Source organism: Sphaerodactylus townsendi, linkage group LG03, assembly GCF_021028975.2.
Source record: "Sphaerodactylus townsendi isolate TG3544 linkage group LG03, MPM_Stown_v2.3, whole genome shotgun sequence".
Taxonomy (NCBI): Eukaryota; Metazoa; Chordata; class Lepidosauria; order Squamata; family Sphaerodactylidae; genus Sphaerodactylus; species Sphaerodactylus townsendi.
In genome coordinates this window covers 22,685,535-22,712,572 of record NC_059427.1, presented here as the reverse complement: position 1 = coordinate 22,712,572, position 27,038 = coordinate 22,685,535, and the positions used below count along the sequence as shown (strand labels likewise).

General features: G+C 53.5%; 1 protein-coding gene and 3 long non-coding RNA genes across 6 annotated transcripts; all 4 read right to left on the bottom strand.

Annotated features, from left to right (window-relative positions):
* Positions 1–6,558: 6,558 nt before the first annotated feature.
* LOC125427659 lies at positions 6,559–9,080 on the bottom strand. The gene is made up of 2 exons (XR_007243749.1): positions 7,292–9,080; positions 6,559–7,148 (listed from the first exon to the last, which is right to left on the bottom strand). It is a non-coding gene; the product is annotated as an uncharacterized LOC125427659 (long non-coding RNA).
* Positions 9,081–12,823: 3,743 nt separating this feature from the next.
* On the bottom strand, positions 12,824–26,353 carry CRELD1 (cysteine rich with EGF like domains 1). Of its 3 annotated transcripts, XR_007244050.1 has the most exons (10): positions 26,218–26,353; positions 23,595–23,748; positions 23,192–23,274; positions 17,197–17,307; positions 16,087–16,178; positions 15,145–15,321; positions 14,055–14,150; positions 13,482–13,830; positions 13,259–13,263; positions 12,824–13,110 (listed from the first exon to the last, which is right to left on the bottom strand). XR_007244050.1 is itself a non-coding variant. In XM_048491266.1 (8 exons), exons 1-8 carry the CDS (start codon positions 26,087–26,089, stop codon positions 13,715–13,717), a joined length of 1,014 nt encoding a protein of 337 aa, XP_048347223.1. In that variant the 5' UTR covers positions 26,090–26,156; the 3' UTR covers positions 13,429–13,714. The 3 variants fall into 3 exon arrangements, 2 of the variants coding, with proteins under 2 accessions (XP_048347223.1, XP_048347224.1); XM_048491266.1 differs by lacking the exons at positions 12,824–13,110; positions 13,259–13,263; positions 26,218–26,353 and adding an exon at positions 25,905–26,156 and having other exon boundaries at positions 13,429–13,830; XM_048491267.1 differs by lacking the exons at positions 12,824–13,110; positions 13,259–13,263; positions 26,218–26,353 and adding an exon at positions 25,905–26,156 and having other exon boundaries at positions 13,722–13,830; positions 15,155–15,321.
* Positions 17,317–21,546, bottom strand: LOC125429799. Its single transcript, XR_007244052.1, has 3 exons — positions 21,461–21,546; positions 21,188–21,337; positions 17,317–20,926 (listed from the first exon to the last, which is right to left on the bottom strand). It is a non-coding gene; the product is annotated as an uncharacterized LOC125429799 (long non-coding RNA).
* Positions 22,055–23,185, bottom strand: LOC125429798. Its single transcript, XR_007244051.1, has 3 exons — positions 22,470–23,185; positions 22,205–22,234; positions 22,055–22,137 (listed from the first exon to the last, which is right to left on the bottom strand). It is a non-coding gene; the product is annotated as an uncharacterized LOC125429798 (long non-coding RNA).
* Positions 26,354–27,038: the final 685 nt, after the last annotated feature.

The following is a 27,038-nucleotide window of genomic DNA, read 5'->3' as shown; positions in this document are numbered from 1 at the left end:
TCCTGCAATTGAATCTTAACATTTTTCCGCCACAGTGAGGAGTCCCATATTGACAGCAGAGTTTCTGTGTTGGGAGCTTTCTGTGCACTCACCTGGATGGCTCAGGTTGGCCTGTTCTTGTCAGGTGTCGGAAGCTAAGCAGGGTCAGTCCTGGTTAATAATTGGATGGGAGCCCACCAAGAACATAAGAACAAAAGAACAAGCCAGCTGGATCAGACCAGAGTCCATCTAGTCCAGCTCTCTGCTACTCGCAGTGGCCCACCAGGTGCCTTTGGGAGCTCACATGCAGGATGTGAAAGCAGTGGCCTTCTGCGGAAAAAGCAATGGCCTTCTGAGAAAAGCCCTCCAAAATGAACACCAGAGCTCACTCTGCTCTTCCTGGCCTAGTCTTCTTCTCAACTGCTTCTCCTCTCTGCTGGTTCCAGAGACTCAAGGAATGACAGGGTTGTTGTGCAGAGGAAGGCAATGGCAAGCCACTTCTGAACATCCCTTGCCTTGAAAAGCCTACGGGTTGCCATAAGTCAGCCACAACTTGATGTCACAGTGCACACACGCATACCTGTCGGCCCCCATTTTCGCGGCATTCTTTCTATACAATGCCACCAGGAGGCTTATTGAGAGCCAGCATAGGGTAATGGTCAAGAGTGGGGACTCTACTCTGAAGAACCAGGTTTGATTTGGCACTCCTCCATAGGCACAGCGGACTCTAATCTGGTGGATCAGGTTTGTTCCCCCACTCGTATGCATGAAACCTGCTGGGTGACCTTGGGCCATTAACAGTTCTCTCAGAACTCCTTTAGCCCCACCTATCTTACAAGGTGTCCATTGTGGGGGGAGAAAGGGAAAGGAGTTTGCAAGCTGCCTCAAAACGCCTTATGGTGTAGAAAAGTGGGGTAGAAAGCCAAACTCTTCTATTTTTTTAAAAATGGCAATTTCTGTATTCTGATTGGGGAGGGGAGGTGACATGGTATAACCAGAGGTGGAGCTACCAGGGGGAAGGTGTGTGTGCGTTGCACTGGGCGCATGCCTGCCCCCCGAAAATCCCCCCGCCCCCACAGCACCAGTGGTGGGATTCAGCAGGTTCGCACCACTTCGGCAGAACTGGTTGTTAAAATGGTGCTTGTAAACAACCAATTGTTTAATTTATTTGAATCCCACCACCGGAACCGGTTGTTAAATTATTTGAATCCCACCATTGAGTGGCACCCCACTCCCCCCCACGTGGCGCCCTCTGCCCCCACACTTACCGGAGGGAGGGGAGGAGAGAGGGCATGCAAGGGAGGGAGAGGGAGGGGTGGCATGCAAGGGAGGGGAGAAGGGGCCTGTTCCCTTCAGGCTGAAAATGGCCTGGTGGGAACTACACTTCCCAGGAGATCTTGCGAGCACCAAGGTATCATGGGAAGTATAGTTTCCACCAGGCCATTTTCAGCCTGAAGGGAACAGGCTGCTTTTTTAGGCTGAACTAAGGTAAGGGTGGGGTGGGGGCCCAGCTACGCCTCTGGGCATAACCCAGTCTCATCATGTCTCCAAGTTGGTGCCTGGATGGCAGACCATCACAAAACACTGCAGAGAAAGGCAATGACAAACCACCTCTGCTTCTGACTTGCCTTGGAAGCTCTGTCTTGGGGTTGCTGTGAGTGGGTTGTGATTTGACTATAGCCAATAACTGTTGCTGTTTGTTTAGAAATCCACCCAACCCCTTTGGCTGTATGGCAAAGAAAATGGCAGGCACCTTTTAAACAGGAAACTTTTAAACAGGAAACAGGAAGCAACAGGAAAACTGGAAAACAAGTCAGGAGGCTTGTGGAAATGAAGCAGTATAGCCCTGACTATGCTTGGGGGAATGAGCTGGGAGGTTTGTGGGTTTAGAAACACATTTTTAATAGTGTCATATGCTCTCCTCATTTGAGAGCTAGCACGGTACAGCAGTTAAGAGTGAGGGACTCTAATCTGGAGAACTGGATTTGTTTCATCGCTCCTCCACACGGAGCCTGCAAGGTGAACTTGCGCTGTTCGCAATTCTCTCAGAAATCTCTCACCCCCGCCTACCTCAGGAGGTGCCTGTGGTGGGGAGAGGGGAGGGAAGGTGATTGTAAGATGCTTTGCGACTCCTTACGTTAGGTCAAAAGCAAGGTGTAAAAACCAACTCTTCTTCTAAATGATGCCCCAGTTGTGGAGGTTTGAGGACAAGGCTTGAGGAAAGCACTCCGAGGTCAGTCAGGAGGTGGCTCTCAACGGGGGTATATAGATGGCCGAGGGGCCTCCATCATTCATTTCCAAGCTAGCATGCGGAATTAAGTTTCACGCCCACAGTGGAGTGCTCAGATGAGCATTCATTAATTCACTCTGCTGCCCCTTCCCAATTACTTATTACCTTTCTATCCCACCTTAACTCAAGGAAATGCATGGTTCCTCCCTTCTACCTTTTAAACACTGTTGAGTGTTTATTTATACCTCATTTTTTCCCAACGAGGACACAAAGTGATATATACATGACTCCCTGCACCCCCATTTTCTCCTCACAACAAACCTGTGTGGTAAGTTAGGCTGAGAGAGGAGGACTGATGCAAAGTCATCAAAGAAGCTTGCTTGATAGGAGTACTGATATGATCCTGAGTCTCCAAGATCTTAGCTAGACATTCCAGCCACTTCGCCACAACAAGAAACTAGCCCAAGGCAAGTTTCATAGCAGCAGCAGTGGCGTAGTGGTTAAGAGCAGGTGCATTTTAATCCGGAGGAACCTGGTTTGATTCCCCACTCTGCTGCTTGAGCTGTGGAAGCTTATCTGGGGAATTCAGATTAGCCTGTGCACTCCCACACACGCCAGCTGGGTGACCTTGGGCTAGTCACAGTTCTTCGGAGCTCTCTCAGCCCCACCCACCTCACAGGGTGTTTATTGTGAGGGGGGAAGGGCAAGGAGATTATCAGCCCCTTTGAGTCTCCTTATAGGAGAGAAAGGGGGGATATAAATCCAAACTCTTCTCTTCTTCTTCTTCAACCTAAGTCTCCCCAGTCTTAGTTCAGTACTCGAACCATTACAACACATACCGAGGGCCAACTCTGAGTGCATTTTTAGCCCAGCAGCACATGCTGAGAAGATCCTGACAGAGTGGAGGGCTGATATTGTCATCCTGTTTTGCCAGACAGTATGTGTGTGCCTGCAGGGGGAGAACATGTTTAATCTCTCAGTTCATAGGGCAGCCCTGCCAGCTGTTTTGGAATCCCTCTTATCTCTGTGACCAAGACAACGACTCCCTGGTATGGACAAGTCTGGAAACAGCATTACCCTTATCAGTCTTGGCTGTGGGCTAAGCTTATGAAGTCTCTAACAGCCATTGTTCAGGGAGCTCGAAGGCCTTCTCAATCAGCGGCTTGCCCAATCTGAACTCAAGCTGGACCTTGACAACAGCTTTTTAGCTACAGCTGTCACCTTTCTATTTTGGCATGGATCCTCTCTAGCACAGCTAAGTGAAGACAGATAGTCAACAAGCAAAACTTTCCTTGACCCCATCTCTGCCTGTTTCATGCTAGGAAGTTGCACACATCGAGTTCTCACCGGTCAGGACAGAAGAGTGACAGGGGGAAATGTCCACCTTAGATTTGCAGCTGGATCTCCATCTGGAGGATAGGTCTTGCAGGCCAGGAGCTCTGTTTGTTCTTCAGGTTGGTCTGTATTCCCCACCCCCACACACAAGTCCACTATTTGGGGCTGGGGAGACTGGGCTTGCTGATGGGTCAGGGGAAAGTGGGCAAGGGACTCTGCTCCACCAATGAGTGCGTAGGACTGAGTTCTCCACACCAATTGGTTGGGGGTTCGTCGTCGGAAGGCAGCGATTGGTTGATACTTAGGGAATTATATGGTATACTAGGTATTGTCAATTCGTGACTAAGCCATGATTTACACAAGATGTTGGTGAGGTGAAAGCATTTTCTGTGTGGCTTTTCACTGACATACTGGGCTGATAATAGTGCATAGCTAAATGGTTAAAATGGTCAAAGACTAGGATCTGGTAGGCCCAGAATTGAAGCCCTACTTAGCTATGGCCAGACAGCCACACATTCTCAGACTAACCTACTTCACAGGTGGTTTTGAGAATAAAATGGATGAACAGAAAACAATGTCAGTCCCTTTGTTTGCCCTGCTGGGGAGAACAGCAGCTTATGGATGATGGGGGCAGTGCCTGGGGAAATAAAAGTTTGACTAGGGGAGGCCCAGTAAATATCACATCCATGTCAAACATCAGCTCCTCTGACTCCTCTCCTTCCTGTTGGGTCACATTTCAACTTCAAACTTCCCATCATTTTCTTCCACCTTGCTGCTACCTGACATCACTTGTAAGCTTCTGTGGGCACATGATCTCTGTGTCACAGTAACCCTTTTGATCCTAAGTATTTGCACTGGTATAAACTGTACTATGGATGATGCATCAGGTTAACAGATAGAGCAAACACCACCTAAGCATGTCCCAGGTCTTACTTAAACCTGGGGGGGGGAGGGGGAGAACAAACATTTCCTGCTGATTTAAGTGAGCTCAACAGGGCAGTTTTTAAGACCCCTTGGTCAAGAATTTAAGCCTGTCTGGTGCAGTGATAGTGGCAGACCAGGAAGGATTCAGGGTGTTCAGTGAGATGGAGCTGGCCTTACACCCTCCTGCCTTTGAGGGGCAGAGATCTCCTGAGGTAAAGTAGTACCATCATTGCAGAAGAGCAGCTAGGCCACTCACCTCGGGGGCAAGCCAATTGCGATGGCACACAAGGAGATGCCTAAAAACGGCCTCAAATGCTAGTTAATGAGACCTCCGATCCCGATCTGGAACAGACTAGGCCAGTGATGGCGAACCTATGGCACGGGTGCCAGAGGTGGCACTCAGAGCCCTCTCTGTGGGCACGCACACACAGAGTTCGTCATGCAGGGGGCGGAAAATCACCCCCCCCACACACACACACATCTAGGCTGGCCTGGGCCACTGAGCACAATGTGCACGCACCACAGTGAGTAGGGAGGACTTGGCTGGCGGGCCTGGTGCCTGTGCTCTGGGTGGCTGCTGCCCGGGGGGGTGGGGGGAGGTGCAGAGGAGGCAGAGATGTTAGAGAGGCACAGAGCGGTGTGCACGGGACTTGCTGGAGGGTACAGCAGGCTCGCCGCTTCTCGAGCAGGTGGGGTGGAGGAAAAGGGAGCCAACCGGTTTTTTCTAAACTAAAACCTCAGCATTCAGGTTAAATTGCCGTGTTGGCACTTTGCAATAAATAAGTGGGGTTTGGGTTGCAATTTGGGCACTCGGTCTCAAAAAGGTTCGCCATCACTGGACATGGCTGATCTTGGAATCTAAGCAGGGTCAGCTTGGTTAGTAAATGGAGGGCAGATCACCACGTCAGTATATGGATGGGAGGTCACGACACAGACCACCTCTGTTTGTCTCTTGCCTTGGAAACCCCATGAAGGCAGGGCCGTATCTCCAAAAATGATGCCCAGGGCAAGCAGTGAAATTGTGCCCCCCCCCCCCCAAAAAAAAAAAACAGGTGACACCCATTTTTAGATTGTTGACTGTACCGGCTCACTATGTATAATCTTGAGTCCTTGTGAGACAGGTGGGTTATAAATAACATAAACAAATAAAATCTGCCCAACAGCATCATTAAGTATTTGTGCAAACAGCAAAATCCTCCGAGATTGTGTGTTTCACCTTTGCTCTAACGACGTTACAGTATTAGGTAAAAAATAACCACCAGTCTTAAATTACGCACTTTTTTTGGCAGTTTAATATTTTGAGCATTACTATAAACGGTGCTTCCATTATCCCTGCACTTAGTCTTTCTGTGCTCCCCACGCCTTTGCTGATGGAACCGCAGAGGCTGCAGAAGACTCCTGAAGCCCCTACAGTGCTACAATCCTGTGAACTGGTACATCGTTCTCTTACAAGCACAATTTCTGTCCCCAGCTGTGAAACACATCGCCGTCATGCAGCAAGAGCCACAGGGTGGGGATGATGGCACCTAGACCGGCATTCAAATGAGCATATGCAAATCAGGGGCAGAGCCTGCGTTTGTGACCTCACTCTGCCTCCCGGATTCGTTTTTGAACCTCTGAAGAACACTACAACCTTGTATAATTACCCAAAACAAAACAAAAGTAAAAATCAGGAAACGTGCCATAAATTTCAATGATGCACAGATTACAGAATTCAGCATATTTTAGAGAATTTTCAATTTAAGTCGCTTTCAGGTAGCCAGCTAAAGACTGATTCGACCTTCCATCTTTCCGAAGTCAATAAAATGAATACCCAGCTTGCTGGGCGTAAAGCGTAAACAAATGAGGAAGGCCATGGCAAAGCACCCTTTAAACAGTCTGCCTAGTCCAGGGGTCTGCAACCTGTGGCTCTTCAGATGTTCATGGACTACAAATCCCATCAGCCCCTGCCAGCCTGGCCATCTGGAGAACCGCAGGTTGCAGACCCCTGGCCTAGTCAATGTCATGAAGTGACATCACCCCGTGGGTTAGTAATGACGTGGTGTTTGCACAGGGGATTAACTTTATCTTTTAAGTATCCCAATTTTTTCCCCTGTTGATGGTTTGTAGATTCTTATCGGTATTGCAGGATGCTGGACTGTATGGCTATTGGCCTGACACAGCAGGTATCTTCTTCCGCGCACGTGGGGCAAAATACACATTGCAGCAGACGCATGCACTAATGCAGGAATATATGACAGGGTGTGCGCACGGAAGAGGAGTTCCTGCTGACCAAGAATCAGCTACTAACTGCAGGCAGAGCGCTAGTGATGCAGTAGCTAAAGCCAATCTCTGCACTCCAGCCTTCCATGATGACCGCATGGAGCAAACCTGACAGCCAGTCACGGAGCAGATTATCAAAATGGTCCATCACTCTGCCTTCCCTTGAGAGGTTCTGCTGGCAGGTGGACAAAGAGCTCCCATGTATGCGGAGATCTTTTTTTAAAAAAATCACATTCTAATTGCCTCTCACATTTTATCCTGCCCCTTTTCCAAGGAGCTGACAGCAGCATGCGTGGCTCTCCCTTCACTTTCACCTCAAACAAACCCTGCAAAGGAAGTTAAGCTAAGAGAGAGTCACTGCCCCAAGACCACTCAGACACATGACTATGTGGGGATAGACGCCCAGGACTCCTGCAGCCTATGCTCTACACCACAGGTGTCAAACTCGCGGTCCTCCAGATGTTATGGACTACAGTTCCCATCATCCCCTGCCAGCATCATGCTGGCAGGGGATGATGGGAACTGTAGTCCAGAACATCTGGAGGGCTGCGAGTTTGACACCTGTGCTCTACACCACCAGTTCTATGGAACTAAAAAAAAAAAAATCAAAAGCACTTGAATTGCCACCAACAGTCTGAACAAGCCTGTTAAAGGCATATTCATCAGAGTGAATGTCCCCACTACTAACCATTCACGGATGGAGTAGGAGTCTAACCACATGTAGTGCTTCTCTTGGGGGAACACTGAGCTTCAGCCTCCATGGCCTGACACACACACACACACTCTCACTCCCTCCTCGCCCACCACAATATGTGTGGTCCAGATAGGGTCGCCAGCTGCAGTTTGGAGAGGTACCTGGAGATTTGGGGGCAGCACGCCTGGGAAGGGAGTTCAGTGTGGACGTGACACCAGAGTGCCTGTCCTTTGAAGCTCCATACCCCTCTGGCTCTAAATTCGTAGACTATTTAAGTGCAAGGTGATATTTTAATAAAGTGCTCAATGAAAAGCGAACTGCATGTAAACCCAATAACAAAGGCAAATGCTCCTATTTGCTTCTAAATCTTGAGTAGTAATGCCTATATATAGATACATAATTGAGGGAGAAGTATAGCCCAAATTTGCGTCCATGTGGATCTTCTCAAGTTTCTCCCAGTTAGTTGGCATTTTGCCCAATCTCCCTTTCAAGCAAATAAAAGGACTCCTGATTGAAGCACAGTCCTTGTAGAACAAACAGGACGAAATAGGCTGTTTTCCTGTTTGGGCAACTCAAAGGGATTACTCACAACCAATTGATGAAATTGGCAGTTCTCTGTCAACTGCCACCCCTGGAACTCTCATAAGAGCAGCCAACATAGAACGTCCTCTGTGACATTCAAGCATTTTTGCTAATTCTTCTTTAATAATATAACACCTCAGTCGAAATTACTTAAAGGGAGTAGCATAATACGTCTTATCCTTCAAGATCCCCTTACGGCTGAAAAATATGATGACTTCCTGTGAATTTTACTTCCTTGCACTTTACTTTAAGTAGTCTATGAATTTGAGCCAGGGGGGTAAGGCGATCCTCTAATTTTGACTTGGTTACCCTACACCTATACCCTACTTTTTACATTCATTATGTCCTTTAAAAGCTGCCATTTCCTCATGGCCACTGATTTCAGTACTCTAGAGGGCTGCAGGCCCCACCCAAGGATTGGTAACCTTAGGTCCAGACAATGCACACTCCGGAAGGGGGAGGAATCCAAAATGCTAGGCTGCCAACGCATTGATGTGAGCTCCTGGCTTCGGAAGCAGTGAACTCTGGGAATTACTGCAGTAGCCATGGGAATCAGAGAACAAGTGTGACTACCCTTTCAGAAAGAACAAAAAGTGTAGAAATAAGAGGAACAGAACTGCACATTCAAAACAAGGCAGTGCATGAGCTACAGAATTAGGAGGCTTTTGATAGTTATGCAGGGACTACCCGTTTGTGGCAGAAGAATGAAAGGTACAAAAAGGGGGCCAAATTTTCAGGCAGCTCTTTGAGCAATTAGGATGGACGTAACAGAAGAACCAGAAAGGAAGGGAAGATGTTTGCAGCCCCAGTTGGTATGAGAACACACACTCCTGCCTTCCTGACCCCAATGGTTTAAGGACACAGTGAGGCCTTTCCCTTGCTCGTTCACCTCCTCCTTCCGGGACCCTGCAGGAGAGATCACTACACTTTGAAGTGACCAAAGGGCAGAAATTCTTGCTCTCATTCCTCAAATGCCAACATCTCCAGCACCCCAGAGACAAACCTGCCTGTTTGCCTCCGCACCACATTCCAGCAGCCAGCCCTTTCCAAGAGAAGATCCTTGGGGGGGGGGGGGGGGGGGGGGGGGGGGGGGGGGTGGGGGGGGGGGGGGGTGGGGGGGGGGGGGGGTGGGGGGGGGGGGGGGTGGGGGGAGGGGGGGGTGGGGGGGGGGGGGGGTGGGGGGGGGGGGGGGTGGGGGGGGGGGGGGGTGGGGGGGGGGGGGGGTGGGGGGGGGGGGGGGTGGGGGGGGGGGGGGGTGGGGGGGGGGGGGGGTGGGGGGGGGGGGGGGTGGGGGGGGGGGGGGGTGGGGGGGGGGGGGGGTGGGGGGGGGGGGGGGTGGGGGGGGGGGGGGGTGGGGGGGGGGGGGGGTGGGGGGGGGGGGGGGTGGGGGGGGGGGGGGGTGGGGGGGGGGGGGGGTGGGGGGGGGGGGGGGTGGGGGGGGGGGGGGGTGGGGGGGGGGGGGGGTGGGGGGGGGGGGGGGTGGGGGGGGGGGGGGGTGGGGGGGGGGGGGGGTGGGGGGGGGGGGGGGTGGGGGGGGGGGGGGGTGGGGGGGGGGGGGGGTGGGGGGGGGGGGGGGTGGGGGGGGGGGGGGGTGGGGGGGGGGGGGGGTGGGGGGGGGGGGGGGTGGGGGGGGGGGGGGGTGGGGGGGGGGGGGGGTGGGGGGGGGGGGGGGTGGGGGGGGGGGGGGGTGGGGGGGGGGGGGGGTGGGGGGGGGGGGGGGTGGGGGGGGGGGGGGGTGGGGGGGGGGGGGGGTGGGGGGGGGGGGGGGTGGGGGGGGGGGGGGGTGGGGGGGGGGGGGGGTGGGGGGGGGGGGGGGTGGGGGGGGGGGGGGGTGGGGGGGGGGGGGGGTGGGGGGGGGGGGGGGTGGGGGGGGGGGGGGGTGGGGGGGGGGGGGGGTGGGGGGGGGGGGGGGTGGGGGGGGGGGGGGGTGGGGGGGGGGGGGGGTGGGGGGGGGGGGGGGTGGGGGGGGGGGGGGGTGGGGGGGGGGGGGGGTGGGGGGGGGGGGGGGTGGGGGGGGGGGGGGGTGGGGGGGGGGGGGGGTGGGGGGGGGGGGGGGTGGGGGGGGGGGGGGGTGGGGGGGGGGGGGGGTGGGGGGGGGGGGGGGTGGGGGGGGGGGGGGGTGGGGGGGGGGGGGGGTGGGGGGGGGGGGGGGTGGGGGGGGGGGGGGGTGGGGGGGGGGGGGGGTGGGGGGGGGGGGGGGTGGGGGGGGGGGGGGGTGGGGGGGGGGGGGGGTGGGGGGGGGGGGGGGTGGGGGGGGGGGGGGGTGGGGGGGGGGGGGGGTGGGGGGGGGGGGGGGTGGGGGGGGGGGGGGGTGGGGGGGGGGGGGGGTGGGGGGGGGGGGGGGTGGGGGGGGGGGGGGGTGGGGGGGGGGGGGGGTGGGGGGGGGGGGGGGTGGGGGGGGGGGGGGGTGGGGGGGGGGGGGGGTGGGGGGGGGGGGGGGTGGGGGGGGGGGGGGGTGGGGGGGGGGGGGGGTGGGGGGGGGGGGGGGTGGGGGGGGGGGGGGGTGGGGGGGGGGGGGGGTGGGGGGGGGGGGGGGTGGGGGGGGGGGGGGGTGGGGGGGGGGGGGGGTGGGGGGGGGGGGGGGTGGGGGGGGGGGGGGGTGGGGGGGGGGGGGGGTGGGGGGGGGGGGGGGTGGGGGGGGGGGGGGGTGGGGGGGGGGGGGGGTGGGGGGGGGGGGGGGTGGGGGGGGGGGGGGGTGGGGGGGGGGGGGGGTGGGGGGGGGGGGGGGTGGGGGGGGGGGGGGGTGGGGGGGGGGGGGGGTGGGGGGGGGGGGGGGTGGGGGGGGGGGGGGGTGGGGGGGGGGGGGGGTGGGGGGGGGGGGGGGTGGGGGGGGGGGGGGGTGGGGGGGGGGGGGGGTGGGGGGGGGGGGGGGTGGGGGGGGGGGGGGGTGGGGGGGGGGGGGGGTGGGGGGGGGGGGGGGTGGGGGGGGGGGGGGGTGGGGGGGGGGGGGGGTGGGGGGGGGGGGGGGTGGGGGGGGGGGGGGGTGGGGGGGGGGGGGGGTGGGGGGGGGGGGGGGTGGGGGGGGGGGGGGGTGGGGGGGGGGGGGGGTGGGGGGGGGGGGGGGTGGGGGGGGGGGGGGGTGGGGGGGGGGGGGGGTGGGGGGGGGGGGGGGTGGGGGGGGGGGGGGGTGGGGGGGGGGGGGGGTGGGGGGGGGGGGGGGTGGGGGGGGGGGGGGGTGGGGGGGGGGGGGGGTGGGGGGGGGGGGGGGTGGGGGGGGGGGGGGGTGGGGGGGGGGGGGGGTGGGGGGGGGGGGGGGTGGGGGGGGGGGGGGGTGGGGGGGGGGGGGGGTGGGGGGGGGGGGGGGTGGGGGGGGGGGGGGGTGGGGGGGGGGGGGGGTGGGGGGGGGGGGGGGTGGGGGGGGGGGGGGGTGGGGGGGGGGGGGGGTGGGGGGGGGGGGGGGTGGGGGGGGGGGGGGGTGGGGGGGGGGGGGGGTGGGGGGGGGGGGGGGTGGGGGGGGGGGGGGGTGGGGGGGGGGGGGGGTGGGGGGGGGGGGGGGTGGGGGGGGGGGGGGGTGGGGGGGGGGGGGGGTGGGGGGGGGGGGGGGTGGGGGGGGGGGGGGGTGGGGGGGGGGGGGGGTGGGGGGGGGGGGGGGTGGGGGGGGGGGGGGGTGGGGGGGGGGGGGGGTGGGGGGGGGGGGGGGTGGGGGGGGGGGGGGGTGGGGGGGGGGGGGGGTGGGGGGGGGGGGGGGTGGGGGGGGGGGGGGGTGGGGGGGGGGGGGGGTGGGGGGGGGGGGGGGTGGGGGGGGGGGGGGGTGGGGGGGGGGGGGGGTGGGGGGGGGGGGGGGTGGGGGGGGGGGGGGGTGGGGGGGGGGGGGGGTGGGGGGGGGGGGGGGGGGGGGGGGGGGGGGGTGGGGGGGGGGGGGGGGGGGGGGGGGGGGGGATGAGGAGGGGGGGGGGGGGGGGGGGGGGGTTATGGGGGTGGGGGGGGGGGGGGGTGGGGGGGGGGGGGTGTGGGGGGGGGGGGGGGTGGGGGGGGGGGGGGTGGGGGGGGGGGGGGGGGGGGGGGGGGGGGGGTTGGGGGAGGGGGGATTGGGGGGGCGGGGGGGTGGGGGGGGGGGGGGGTTTGGGGGGGGGGGGGTGGTAGTCCACAACATCTGGAGGGCCGCGAGTTTGATACCTATGTCTTAGGTCTTCTCCAGTTAAAAGGATCAGGTAGTAAATGAAAAAAGAAACTTCTGCCTGAGACCCGGGAGAGTTGCTGTCAAACAGAGCAGCCAATGGTGCTACTTTCGAGTAGACCTTGAAAGATCAAAGGTCTGACTCAGTATGAAGGCAGTGTTGTGTGGGGTCCATAGAAAGTAGTCTAAGATTAGACCCAGAGGATAAAACAAAACACCCAGGGCACCGAACATTTGTACTCTGTCCAGTTTTGCCATTTTTGTTTGAGGCCAACAAGGCCTTCAAAAGGGAGGAACATCAGCAAAATCATGCCAGGGAACCCCTTTTCTCTGACCAACGTCAAGACAGACGTGCCCACTCCTGGGCTACATTCTCAGACCAACCTGTCCCCTGCAACAAAATACAAATATGCGAAGCACGTAATTCATGCAGTTCACTCCGCATTCAGTTAAGACCACTTTCAAAATCGGAGTCTTCTTACAAGGGCCCAGCCCCGCTCCAAGTCAGACAATGATGGAAATCCTAGCTAACGTTAAGCATTCAATGCATTGTCAAAGGCTTTCACGGCCGGAATCACTGGGGTGCTGTGTGGTTTCCGGGCTGAAGATGCCAGCCACAGATGCAGGCGAAACGTCAGAAGATAATGCTGCTAGAACACGGCCATACAGCCCGGAAACCACACAGCAACCCGTTAAGCACTCAGTTTCAAAGCTGAATTTTAGTAATACGCCACAGAAACGATAATACTACATTGTTGGACTTCTGGGGAAAATGGCACTTCATCCCAGGCGAACCTTTGAGTGCTCCTGATCACTCCTGCTGAAAGGAGCAATTGTGCTGACTGTAGAGCGAGTTTTTTTTCTCAACTCTCACCTCCTCAGATACTGGGGACCTAAAATTTGACAGGTGGACTACACAGGGTTAGATACAGACCCACTAATTCTGAGAAAATCTAGGATCACCTGAGAAACCTGGGAAAATCAAGTCTAAGAACATAAGAACATGCCAGCTGGATCAGACCAGAGTCCATCTAGTCCAGCTCTCTGCTACTCGCAGTGGCCCACCAGGCGCCTTTGGGAGCTCACCTGCAGGATGTGAAAGCAATGGCCTTCTGCAGCTGTTGCTCCCGAGCACCTGGACTGTTAAGGCATTTGCAATCTCAGATCAAAGAGGATCAAGATTGGTAGCCATAATGTCTGTATGAGCTATGACTGTGGTGGCGAACCTATGGCACTCCAGATGTTCATGGACTACAATTCCCAGCAGCCCCTGCCAATATGGCCAATTGGCCATGCTGACAGGGGATGCTGGGAATTGTAGTCCATGAACATCTGGAGTGCCATAGGTTCGCCACCACTGAGCTATGAGCTTCCATAAGAAGCCTTTCCCGCTCCCTCCATTCTTTCTTTCTCTTTTTGCAGTTCATTCACTTTTTACTTATTTTGTTTTTTTCTCTTCTACTTATCTGTGATGTGACTACAATTGTTTTTCTTTAGCTATGTCTGTCTGTGTTTACTTATTTTTATTCTTTTAATCTTTCTCCCCCCGTAAATTAAGTTGGTAAAATAATTTTTTTTAAAAAAGATAATACTACGTTGTTGTTGGAGACTTTGCACCCTTACCTCGGCATTCATAGGATCCTTCCGTGTTGATACAAAACTGGTTGGCACGACAGTGCGCCATGTCTGTGCCACATTCGTCAATGTCTGTTCGGAGAAGGAGAGAGACGTCAGGGCTAGGAGTCACACACGGAACTGCCCCCCTTCCACACATGAATTCTCTCCCTTTGCTCCAAGCCACTGTGTGGAATCTGAAGAGTGTGTATCTGTTTTCAAAGCCACGTCCCTTCCCCTCAGAGCCCTGGAAAAAAAATCAGTTTCCCTCAAAGGTAACCATATGCCTCTGTTCAGGCCTAGCCCTTTCAACTCACCAATGCACCTGCGGTCATGCATCATCCAACCTCTCTTGCAGCGGAGACAGCTTGAGTCTTCAGGTCCAGAGCAGCGTCCACAGGCCCGGTAGCACTCTAGATTGGGAAGAAAACAACAGTGTATAGGGAGGAAAACAAAATCTACCTCCCTCACCCCACCTCCTGCCCAGACAGACAGACATGCTGGTTTAAGAGGGGCTCATAAAAACATGTGAACTGACTTGAGGGGTGAACAAAGAAGAAACACCCTGTTTCCTGAGCGATGAGTGAGGAAGAGACATCTTGCTTCCCTTGATAGAAACCTACACATCAATTTAGTGTCTACAGGCCAAGATCACATGGGAAGTGAAATTAGATCAACAACAAACTCAAAAAAAATATCAGTGATCCTGCTAAGCCACCTTGACACAGAAGTGAAGGATGCAAAGACAGTCTCGTTTCAACTGAACTCAGTTCCCACTGGGCAGTATAATTATACATCAATACTGTCCCATAGCTGTGGTGACAGAATGCCACAGACCCGGCTCCTGGCTAGAGGCAGCACAGGATTGGTTCATCCAATTAAGGCCATTTTTAAAAATAGGGCATAGTCACAAGAGGGAATGTGAGCTACGTGACAGTGACAGAAATTGTGTGTCGGTGTCAAGCACCCGTTTCAAATACTTTAATGAGGTATTTTAATAGCAGTAACACGTTGTTATTGTTTCAGGGCCTCGGCCCTTCAGCCAGAACTCTCTTCAACTGTCACTTTGGGGGGAAAAATGGCTACTGGTTACCTCACAGTGTGGATCTCAGGAAATACAGAACGTGTAAGGATGCTTACTAAACATGAACAAGAGCACACCGATTCTCAGAGAATCGTCTCCATTCATGCCATTGAGAAAGATAACTTAACGTTTGATTGGATGGGAGGTTTTCAGAACCCACTTGAAGAGCCCAGAGTTTTGACTAGGACCAAAGGAGGGGGAAAATGAAGGGGGTGGGGGTAAGGGTCACTAACCAGGACATGCCAACTAGCCAGCAGGGGGCAGCAGAGCCTCCTTCACCAGGCCCTGCCCCCAACGCAGCCCAGCAGGGGCACTCTACATACCCGCACATACCAGGTGGCTGTCGTTGCGAGCTGCTTGGTAGTAGCCATCTCCACACTCAGAACAGTAGGGGCCCCCGTAGCCCGTCTGGCACATGCACAGGCCAGTGCCTCCACGTGTGCCATCACCGTCACACTGCCCATACCCACTGCAGGGCTTCTGGGTACCCCCGGGGCAGGCTGTAGAGAGATACAAGTAAACACTGGGGCCGGCACCCGGGTTGTGCATCCCTCCCAAGCCACCACACAAAAACCCAGGCCAATTATCCTTCTCACGCCAGTTCCCGTTGGACAACCTTTCTTATCCCAAGAGATAGGCCATTAATTACCGAACAAAAGCCCCCGAACCACACAATGTACATCTAGAAGAAGAAGAAGAAGAAGAGTTTGGATTTTTATCCCCCCTTTCTCTCCTGCAGGAGACTCAAAGGGGCTGACAATCTCCTTGCCCTTCCTCTCCTCACAACAAACACCCTGTGAGGTGGGTGGGGCTGAGAGAGCTCCGAAGAGCTGTGACTAGCCCAAGGTCACCCAGCTGGCGTGTGTGGGAGTGTACAGGCTAATCTAAATTTCCCAGATAAGCTTCCACAGCTCAGGCAGCAGAGCTGGGAATCAAACCCGGTTCCTCCAGATTAGATACATGAGCTCTTAACCTCCTACGCCACTGCTGCTCCTTCTACGCTTTACTATGAACAAAATGGCCCAGATTTCCCCACTTCCACAGTACTGTACCTACAATAGCTCTCTGGCTACTGGGCGGGGGGGGGGGGGGGAGGACACTCACAGCCAGCCAGCCAGGGAATGCTTGACATTACCCACAATGCCCTACCTTTCCCTGCTCCCCAATACAGAGCTTTGAGGCCCTTAATCAACTGCCTCTTCCTCTGGAAGTTTAGGACCTGAGATGCATTCACAAATTCACAGGAGGGCTGCATAACAACTCACTGTGGCAATCGGGCCCATAGGTGCCAGGGGAACAGCAGAGCTTCAACGTGTCCATGCAGAGCCACTGGGAAAAGTCAGGGTGCTGCTGCTGCCTGGGAGGGGGGAGAAAAGAGCCTGTTACTGCTGCCTTGTCTTCCATGCTGTTGCTCCTGAGAACAAAACAACCAAGCCAGGGATAGATGGAAACAATGGAAGGCCCAGGTGCTCCAGGAACCTGAGAGGGAGAGAGGACATCCTATTTGAATAGCTGTGATTTAGAACATCTCCATCCATAGGCTTGGTTGTCACAACGGCAGCCTTTCCACACCCACCCAACCTACAGTCCCTCCTCCTGTTCCCCCCAGCATGGCCTGCTCCCTGAGCTCTGTGCATCCTAGATTTCTCTCAGCCATCAACCCCTGGCATTAGGTCCACAGACTCCTCATCCACTCCTTCCACCCCTGCCAAAATGTTGTTGCTGTAAGATAACCTGTCTCTCTGCCTCCCTGGGGCCCTTTCTGTTCATGAGGAGCAGAAGTGCCGGCACTAAAGCAGTGCTGAGAAAAATCCCCTTCTCCGAATCTCACCACCACTGGCCGGACAAAGCAGAAGGCAGCACCTAGCTTGTCCCAATCGTTGTCCCGGACATGCATATGGGAATGGGCCATAATAAAGCTAGTTTAAAACAGCCTTTCCGCAAAGCATTAGAGCTAGCAAGAATTCCCCTACGATGAAATAAAGTCGGGCCAGCCAAAGCTGTGCGTTGGAATGCCACATAAAACAATTCCCTACAGACACAAAACCTGTAAGCACGGCTGTAAAATCTCATACCGCCCTGTAAAAGCTGCACCACAAATTTGTGTGTTTTTGCTGCAAATTCTGGACATCAAGAGTCCTGGAAGAGGCCGGGATGCTGAACATTGAGCAAAGAGTCCAGAAGGCAGGCAGGGAGAAGAATCTTGAGCATAACACATACATTGCTACTATTTAAGGAGCCCAGATCTCCAGCTTTGAATCGCCAATGCCTTTCTGTGATATCTCTAGGAAGGGGTGGGGCCTCTCGTTGCAACAAACGGGGCCACGTAATGTCGGGGGAAAGTCTCACGAAGGGCCCCCCGCTTTGCCACTCACTCATGGAACCACCAACGCTCGACGTGCTCCTCGCTCTTCTCCAGCAGCTGGTGGCAGGCGAAGTCTGACGTGGCGCACACGCCTTCCAGCACCTCCAGCAGGCGGGTCTCGCTAAGGGGAGAGGAGGGAGACCCAGTGAGCAGCTAGACATAACAGAACGGCCCCAGAAACCTACCACCCCTCTTGTCTGCAACGGGCCGCTTCCTGCTGTCCGACCCACCAATCGGGAAGGGCTGCGGTTCAGTGGCAGAGCACGTAATTGCCCGCAGAAGGTTCCGGATTCAATCCCCCCAGTTCAAACAGCCAGTGCATCATGTCAAAGATTTCTACCTGGGACTCTTGGGAGCTGCTGCTGGTGATAGCAGACAATACAGACCTTGAGCGATAGACCAGAGGCCTGATTCTGTAGAAGACAGCTTCAGTTTTTTTGGGGGAAAGTGGGGCCTTAGCTCAATGGGGCAGAATCTGCCTTGCTCATAAAAGGTTTTGAGTTCAATTCCCATCCCCTCCCCTTGAAATAAAGGTGAAGTCCTGGTGACTGTGAAAGACCTCTGTCAGAAGTCGTGGGGAGCAGCCAGCCGCAGCAGGCAATATTGACCTTGACAGACAATCGGCCTGACAGTGTTAATGCATCGTCATGCGTGCTGTCAAATGGTTCACAAACTTCTGCTCCTTCCATGTCTGAGCGCCTCATCAACCACTTACCCTCCCCAGAACCCCACCAATTAATCAGGATAGAAAAGCTTTTTTTTCTGCTCAAGCAGCGAGTATGTTAATGCCGCCTCTCACCCTTTCTATAGAGCAGTCATGAGTCAGCAACATGGCACACAAGGGCCCTGGGGAGCCTGTGGGGGCTGTGCTAGCATGGAGCAAACAGGACGGAATGATACTTCCTTATCTAATTATAATCCTCGTAACAGCCCCACGGTATGAGCGTTCATCACTCCTCCCTTTTATGGGGGATGGGGGGCGGGGGCAGTAGACCCAAATTCACAACTAACAAAGTTTATCAGGGGACCAAGACACGAAAAATGGGCAGGTTTTTGAGTGCACGACGATTCTTCACCTGGCTGGATGTTAGGCAAAAGCAAAAGGGGAAAGAGAAAGGAGTAAACCAATACTTTGGTGAATGACAGAGAATCATACAGGGTGTAATAGATTAAATCTGGGGGGGGGGGGGGGTTTGAATCCAAAGGGTCACATGGAGTATTCTCCAAACCATTGCTTAACCACCTCCCTAAAAGGGTAGTTTCTCTTCCCTCGAGGGCTGAGTTCTGCATGCTTTTAAGAGCCAGGCTGCTGATTCCGAACATCCTGTGCTGAGAAATCCAGCCCTCTAGAAAAACTGCCATATATTGCTAAGGTTGAAGAGTCAGAAAAAGGCATTTTTCCTGCCTTCCTCCATGGCCCTGTAGGCTGGATGGAAGCCAGAAGAAACCACACACGTCCATCCAGCAAGTCACAGGCCTTGTTCGTTTGCTCTGCCAGCTGCAGCCAAGGGTTCCAGGACATCCCATTCTGTCCTCTCTCTCTCTCTCTCTCTCTCTCTCTCTCTCTCTCTGTTGGAGCGATCCCTTCAGGTATGCAGAACTGCCTCTCTTTGCTGCTGGCCCCATTGTGCAGTTCTGCACAGAGCCACCGACTTTATTATTAGACAAGGTGGCATGAAAGAAGGGTGACACTGAGATTTTAATTAGGTCAACTATGCTCCTTTGGCACCAAGCACAGCTTAACCTAAATCACAGTTAACACTTTCCATGTCCCATCTTTAACCGCACAAACGCTGGGCTTTGTTTATCTCCCTCCCTCTCTTTGTAACACCCATCTTGACAATGAGTCCTGATGAACTCAAAAGCTTCCACATTCTTGAAATGACCTCCTGTTAGCATGGAACCATTGTGTTGGCATTTTCTCTAACGGACCAGAAAGGTGAGTCACTTGTACAGAGAGCAGCTCACGACTAGTCTCTTGTCTGTTCACTCCACCATGACAATAATCTCCTAGTCTGGCTGTTGTGGCTGTGTGGCCGTGGTGTGATTGTTTCTGCTCCCAACATTTCACCTGGATCTACGGCTGGCGCCTTCAGAGGCATGTCAACAGTAAGAGGTGTTTCTCTCTGTGGCACTTTTGAGCACACAGCCCAGAAAAATCCATAAGTGCCAGTTGATTCCGGCCATGAAAGCCTTCGACAAGACAGTCTCGTGTTCACCTACCACAATGCCCCTTTTATTATCCCAATGGTCTCAAAAAATCCAAAACATGCAAACTGAACAGATGAATGCCAAAGACCAAAAGTGCATGTAGCACATAATGGATTCCGAGTAACAGAGCATTGGCTGCCGTGTGAAATAGGATGCTGGCCCTGACGGCCCTCTGATCTGATCTAGCTGAGCTCTGCTTGTGTTCTTATGGCTTCTCGGACCCCACGACACACAACTGAGTCAGTTTCTTTTGTGAAAAGATTAGCAGAGCAGAGAACTAGGTCTACACTGACGAACACGTGACAAACACCAGGAATGAACAAAGCTTTGGACAACTCTGCTCTTCTGCCTGATCAATGGGGAACTTACAGAGCTTGACCTGCTCTGCTTGTTTCTGCCTTGGTTTTTACTGAACTGCCAACAAATGTTCAGAGGAGGGATGGCTGTGAAAACAGACATCACAGACACAGCACATCCCCCACCCCACCCACGGCCATGGGGCAAGCTTCACAAAAGAAGTGACGGATGATTCTGACAAACCGAATGTCCGTGATTCAGGAGGACTTATCCACCCCTTCCCTTCTATAATGATTTATGAAAGTGCAGCATTTCCTGGTTCATTCAGCAATTTGTGCAGAGTACTTTTAAAAGAAATCTGCTCGGGTGCAAAACTGCTCTGCTCGTAATGGAAGAGGCTATGCGATTACATCATCCCAGAAGAGCAGCCAATCCTCCCACACGGTCTGATCAGCCGCTTATGGTCACTCTCGCAAGCCCTGATCTCTATGCCCCCCACCATCACCTGCAGAGGTGAAGTCAGTGGCAAACAGAGACAGGGGTCTTTTGGGGGGCGGGGCTTCCCTTCTTTGGAACACTCTTCCCCTTGAGGCTTATCGGGAGCCTACCCCCTTCTCTTTCAGACGACAGGTCAAAACATTTCTTTGTACACCTTTAACTGAAAGGTTATAACATTTTAAAGTTGTTCTTTTAGACTCTGCTTGTAGTCTGAGGACTGCTTAGAAGGCTTATCTTAGGCTGATCAATGTTTTGTGCTGCTTTTTAATTTTTTGGGCTGAGTTTTAGTGGGCTGAAAATTTTAATTACATGTATGCTGTTTTATTATAGTACCTTGCTTTACTCTGTAAGCTGCTCCAAGCAGGTTCTTTGGAGAAGCTGCACAGACATTGACTAAATAAAGAAGCAATCAGCACCACACGTGGCTGGCTTCTGCAGAAAATGTACACGACAATTTTCCCCCCAGATCAATCCTGACAACAAATAGGTACTCTTGGAGTGTACATAATGAAGGTGCTCCATCTTAGAAGTAGCCCATAAGAAGAGTGAGGCCTGTCATCTCTGTAGGAAGATGATCTATTCTAGAATGTCCTGTTTCAAATCACAGACATTACCTCAGGAGGGAGATTTAGGAATATCATTACCTCAGGAGGGAGATTTAGGAAAATCATTACCTCAGGAGGGAGATTTAGGAAAATCATTACCTCAGGAGGGAGATTTAGGAATATCATTACCTCAGGAGGGAGATTTAGGAATATCATTGGCCCCCAGAGGGAGATTTAGGAAAATCACACTATATGGTATCAGGAAAATCATTACCTCAGGAGGGAATTTAGGAATATCAATACCTCAGGAGGAGATTTAGAATAACACAATTCTGTGAGGAGATTTAGAATATCATTACCCTCAGGAGGGACATTTAGGAATATCGACACCCCAGGAGGACATTTAGGAATATCACACTCCCTCAGGAGGGAGGTTTAGGAATAATATACCTCAGGAGGGAGGTTTAGGAATATCATTACCTCAGGAGGGAGGTTTAGGAATATCATTACCTCAGGAGGGAGGTTTAGGAATATCATTACCTCAGGAGGGAGATTTAGGAATATCATTACCTCAGGAGGGAGATTTAGGAATATCATTACCTCAGGAGGGAGATTTAGGAATATCATTAATTTCAGAGGGGAGATTTAGGAATATCACACCCTCAGGAGGATTTAGGAAAACCACATTACCCCCCCAGGAGGGAGATTTAGGAATATCATTACCTCAGGAGGGAGATTTAGGAATATCATTACCTCAGGAGGGAGATTTAGGAATATCATTACCTCAGGAGGGAGATTTAGGAATATCATTACCTCAGGAGGGAGGTTTAGGAATATCATTACCTCAGGAGGGAGGTTTAGGAATATCATTAACACACTTCAGGAGGACGCTTTAGGAATATCATTACCTCAGGAGGGGACATTTAGGAATATCACACCTCAGGAGGGACATTTAGAATATCATTGTTACCTCAGGAGGGACATTTAGGAATATATGTATCATTACTCCTCAGGAGGGAGGTCAGGAATATCACACTTCAGGAGAGGGGACATTTAGGAAGACACAATACCTCTAGAGGGACATTTAGGAATATCATTACCTCAGGAGGGAGATTTAGGAATATCATTACCTCAGGAGGGAGATTTAGGAATATCATTACCTCAGGAGGGAGATTTAGGAATATCATTACCTCAGGAGGGAGGTTTAGGAATATCATTACCTCAGGAGGGAGGTTTAGGAATATCATTACCTCAGGAGGGACATTTAGGAATATCATTACCTCAGGAGGGACATTTAGGAATATCATTACCTCAGGAGGGACATTTAGGAATATCATTACCTCAGGAGGGACATTTAGGAATATCATTACCTCAGGAGGGAGGTTTAGGAATATCATTACCTCAGGAGGGAGGTTTAGGAATATCATTACCCTCAGGAGGGACGTTTAGGAATATCATTGTTATTACCTCAGGAGGGACATTTAGGAATATCATTACCTGCAGGAGGGACATTTTAGGAATATCATTACCTCAGAGGGACATTTAGGAATACCACACTTCAGGAGGGACATTAGGAATATCATTACCTCAGGAGGGACATTTAGGAATATCACACCTCAGGAGGGCTATTTAGGAATATCACATCTCAGGAGGGAGGTTTAATATCATTACCTCAGGAGGGAGGTTTAGAATATCATTACCTCCAGGAGGAGGTTGGGAGATATATCATTACCTCAGGAGGGAGGTTTAGGAATATCATTACCTCAGGAGGGAGGTTTAGGAATATCATTACCTCAGGAGGGACATTTAGGAATATCATTACCTCAGGAGGGACATTTAGGAATATCATTACCTCAGGAGGGACATTTAGGAATATCATTGGCAATCTCCCGTCCGAAACACTTTATTTACTTTGTTTATGCCCACCTTTCTTCCTAAAGGTGACCAAAGGCAACACAGATTGTCCTCTTTTCCTCCATTTTATCCTCACAGCAACCCAATGAGGTAGGTTAGGCTGACAGAGTGGGACTGGCTCCAGAACACCTACCAAGCTTCCACGGCAGACTGGGGATTCGAACTGGGATCTCCCACATTCTAGTCCTACTCACTAACCACACCATATTGGCGTTTCTTACAAGGCTGATGGAAGAATCATTGACATAATGTATGTCAAGTACTATCTAAGTACCAGTTTTATTCAGATTTTGCATCCATAACATTGAGGGCTAGAAATTTGTTTTACAACCCCCCCCCCCAAAAAAAAAACCCCAAACCCCCACCAAAGCCAAGATCCTCAGCTAAATACTGCAGCAGTGGCCACGGTCGTAGATTTTTTTGCGCTCATCAGGGTGCTAAGTGAGGGTCTGCCAAACTCTCAAAATGGCTGCCGATCTGAGTGCACAGTCTGCAGCAGCATCTCACCAATGGCATGGCGCAGCCCAGCCCCCAGGTCACCTGTTGGCATATTTTGCAAGCTTCTCTTCTTCCCAGGCTGTGTTCCCGCCCCCGAAGTTCTCTCGCTGTGTCCGCTCCAGACCCTGGGAAGGCAGGAGAAGGCTCACAGCAATCCCAAAGTGAGTACTCCCTTCCCCCCACCACACCAAGCACAGCCACCCTCTATCCCAAAAACACCAGCATGCCACATCCCACGATTCCCTGATCTTTGCAACTGAGCAAAATGGCTGCTTTATCCCCTCCCGGGCATCACTGCTGTTGTAGAAAAACCTGCAACAGGCAGACCCACCCCACCCCTCCCCCAATCGGGAGCCCAAAGGCAACTGGTAACTATTGCCCCATGCCAAGTCCTTGCGTGTCTAGCTTTGCACCATAATCCAAATATTCTTTGCCAGCCTCCCACCTTGTTGAAGTTGCTGGTAAGATCCTGGCAGGTCTGACAGGGCTCTTTCTGGGGGGTCCCTGGGCCTGGAATCCACAGGAACAGCAGGAGAAATAAGAACGGCGGAGGGAGGGCTCTCAACCAAGGCAAAGCCATCTTCATGCCGGCAAGAAGGCTGCAGAAAGAAAGGGAAGGAGCCATGAAGTGGGTGATGTTAGTGAAGAAGCTGACGTGTGAGTTTCATTCAGGTATTTTACACCCCTCTTTTCTTCCCAGTGAGGATTCCAAAGTGGTTTATAGCGTAATTTCTCCTTCCTCTAGTTCACCCCGACAACAATCATTCTGTGAGGTAAGTTAGGTTGAGCGTGGCTGACCGGATCGAGGTCACTGGAAGCAAGCTGTCATGTGAGAATGTGGATTTGAACCTGAGACTCCAAGATCCCAGCCAGACACTCTCACCATTGAGTGCTGTTCCTGGGCAGTGCTTATGCAGTTCATGCTATAGACCTCTTCTCCACTGAAGACCCGTGTGATTGAACTCTGGGAGAACAGGTCTCACTTCCAAACTCAGGAATTCTGAAAGTTAAAACCTTACCCAAGTTGGGTTGGAAGACAAGAGAACGCTACTTCTTTGGTCAACAAAGAGGAAGAAGGCCTTGAGCCTATCCGGGAATCACATTCTGACTTGGAAGCCCAAAGGTTCCAGAGGCTTCCAGAAGAGCACTATATGACCCCCAATTTGCTTACCAAACCAAGTGCAGCTTGCCTGCTGTCTGTTGTTGCTGTCTGCCCAGGACTGCCAAGACAGGGCCTTTATACCAGCCCAGGGACCCTTCTGGCTTCCCCGGCAGGCTCCAAGACGGGGGCCAGAGAAGGCACATTTGCACATCACTCCGGATGGATCCCCAGCATGTGACAACAGCACAGGAGAGTTGCTGCCTGGGCAACTCCCAGACATTTGATGCCTCCCAACAACTTACATGGGCAGCAAATCAGTCCTGATCTCTGAGCAACACTGGGGCCCCTTCCACACATGCAGAATAATGCACTTTCAATCCACTTTCAATGCACTTTGCAGCTGGATTTTACTGTGCGGAATAGCAAAATCCACTTGCAAACAATTGTGAAAGTGGATTGAAAGTGCGTTATTCTGCATGCGCGGAAGGGGCCTAGGAAGATACAGTCTGGCTGGGTAGAGTCCACCTGTAGCACAGGCAGATCCTATTCCACAGTCTGTACACAGCTTTAAAGAAAAAGTAGCAGTGTATGGGAAAGAGCTAAGGACTGAAAGATCTTCCTTTAACAGAAATCGCAGTGCAAGCGCATCAATATTTTTACTTGGCATACCCTGTGTCTGATCCCTGCGTTGAAAACAAGTTGTGGAGTTCGCTGTACGCACACACTCACACACCCATAGATTAAGCGGCTGTGGGGAGGAAACCAGGAAGAAACAGAGAGGTCAACAGCATTAGCAATCAGAAAGGCTGTTTTCCAAGCCTCGGGCCATTATTTTTCACTCCTGGGAAACTGTGGAGAGCACAGAATAAAACGAATACTAGAATCACTGAGGCAGGAGAGCTTTTCAGACATTACAGAGGACATTTTTTAAAATCCCATAGTAAGGATTCCACAGGGAACATCTCCACAAAGCCCGTTTAATTCATTGGTGGATGCTTAAGGAAAGTACTCAATGAACGGTGCCCATTTCTCAATCATATTTTTTGGACAAGCTGGACAGCTCTTGAGAGTGGGGTGCCAGATGCAGCAGTGGGCCAGAGGTCATTTGTATCCCCCTGCATAACACACATGCAATCCTAAACAGTCACATCCTTCTCAATCCATTACAGTCAATGCACTTATAAAGGTCAGGATTGAAATTATAGCCTTCAAACACGGAGGTCTCAATGCAGAAATATGGGTATATTGCAGCTCCTACAGGAAGTTTACAGGAAGTAAAGCACACAGATCCTATTACACCCATTCTGGCAGCCAGAAGTCAACACAAATACAACCCTTCTGCAGGATCACCCAGGCTCAAGGCTCTATCCAGCTCTTTCCCGTCTAGACAGTAAATGGGAAAAGTCTAAAGGTGCTGAGGATGAGTGCCAATCCCAGCTCTGCACCCCATGAATTCCTGAGGCGCTCCATGTTCAGCTACCTTATATAGGCACACAAACTTTGTTCCCTGCACACTACAGATCCTTTATTTGGGATAATTAATCCACAACAACTACAACCCCCTGGCTCCGTATTCAAAACCACCGCCTGTTTGAAATACAGGATATTACAATTTAAATCCAACGGTTTTGAGCAACAGCTCTCCAGGTATACCTATTTACAAGTTGCAGTTCTTTGCACGCTGCAATTCTATACGAGGCTGCATTTCTTTGCACACTCGCTAGGAAAGAAGTCCCCCCGGACTCCGTGGGGTTTCGCTTCCAAACAACCGGGCGCAGACGTAGCTCGAGTCTGCGGACCAAGCATGAACTGCATCCCGGGCCCAGGGGCGTGAGCATGCCCGACCTAAGTGTAGCCTGCAGAAGAGAGCCGAGACTGCAGCCTGCATGGGGGCGGGGAAGCCGAGCCCACCTCCTGCCAAGGTGCGCGTCTGCTCCGCTCTCCCGCAGGGGCGCTCAGCACCTACCTTTCCTCGCCCCCGCTCGCCCCTGGGGGAGCCCGTGCGGGGCAGCAGGGGCAAGGCCGGCGCGAGGGGCGCCCTGTTTTGCACACGGGTCACTGGCCGCGGCAGAAACCCCCGCCCTCCTGCCCAACAGACCGCAGTCAACCGCCCCGGACCGCCTCTCCGCCAATCGCATCGGGCCATGTGCCATGACATCGGCTCCTTCGCCCAAAGCTCGGCCAATGAGCGAGCTCCGTGCAGGCCCCCTCAAGAACAGCACCTGCTGGGAAGCTTCAAGATGCGGTTAGGAGGAGAGGCGGCGCGCGGTGCCTCTGCAGCAGAAGGCGAGCAGGCGGTGAGGCGCATGCGCGGCTGTTGTTCTTGAGTGCAAGAACGTGAGATCGTTCGCACGCTGGGATGTGTATTTCTTTCACTTGTTTACGTGTTTGGTGTTTAAGTGACGGATTTTAGGATTTGGGGGTTTCGAAGAATGGTATTATCACTCACATGCCCGGCTTACATTGTGCTTTTTTTTATTCTGCCCTTCCAAGGAGTTCAGTACATTGGTCTCCACTCTCCATTTACCTGCACAACAACCTTGTGAAGTAGAACAGGAGCGGGAGAACGAAAGTCGTCCAGATTGTTTAATAGCGGGAGGTGGCTTGAGCCTCGGTCTCCTCAGTTCTAGCCTGGCTGCACTCCGATTACTGTGACAGTTTAGTCACATCTATCTATATATGAAGTTATTAGAAGAATAGCATGTTTTGTGTTCTAGGATTTCATTTTTCCATCCCCAAAATGGAGCCCCTTTTGGAGGGGGAAATTGTACTTATTTTGTTAGAGGT

Excerpts from the sequence above, each read along its gene's own strand:
- CRELD1 (XM_048491266.1), bottom strand. The coding sequence starts at position 26,089 with ATGCTCACGCCCCTGGGCCCGGGATGCAGTTCATGCTTGGTCCGCAGA. Across the intron at positions 17,308-23,191 it reads CTTGCAAAATATGCCAACAG|CGAGACCCGCCTGCTGGAGG; the intron begins GTGACCTGGGGG and ends CTCTCCCCTTAG. Across the intron at positions 14,151-15,144 it reads CAGCCACCTGGTATGTGCGG|AGTGCTACCGGGCCTGTGGA; the intron begins GTATGTAGAGTG and ends TTCCCAATCTAG.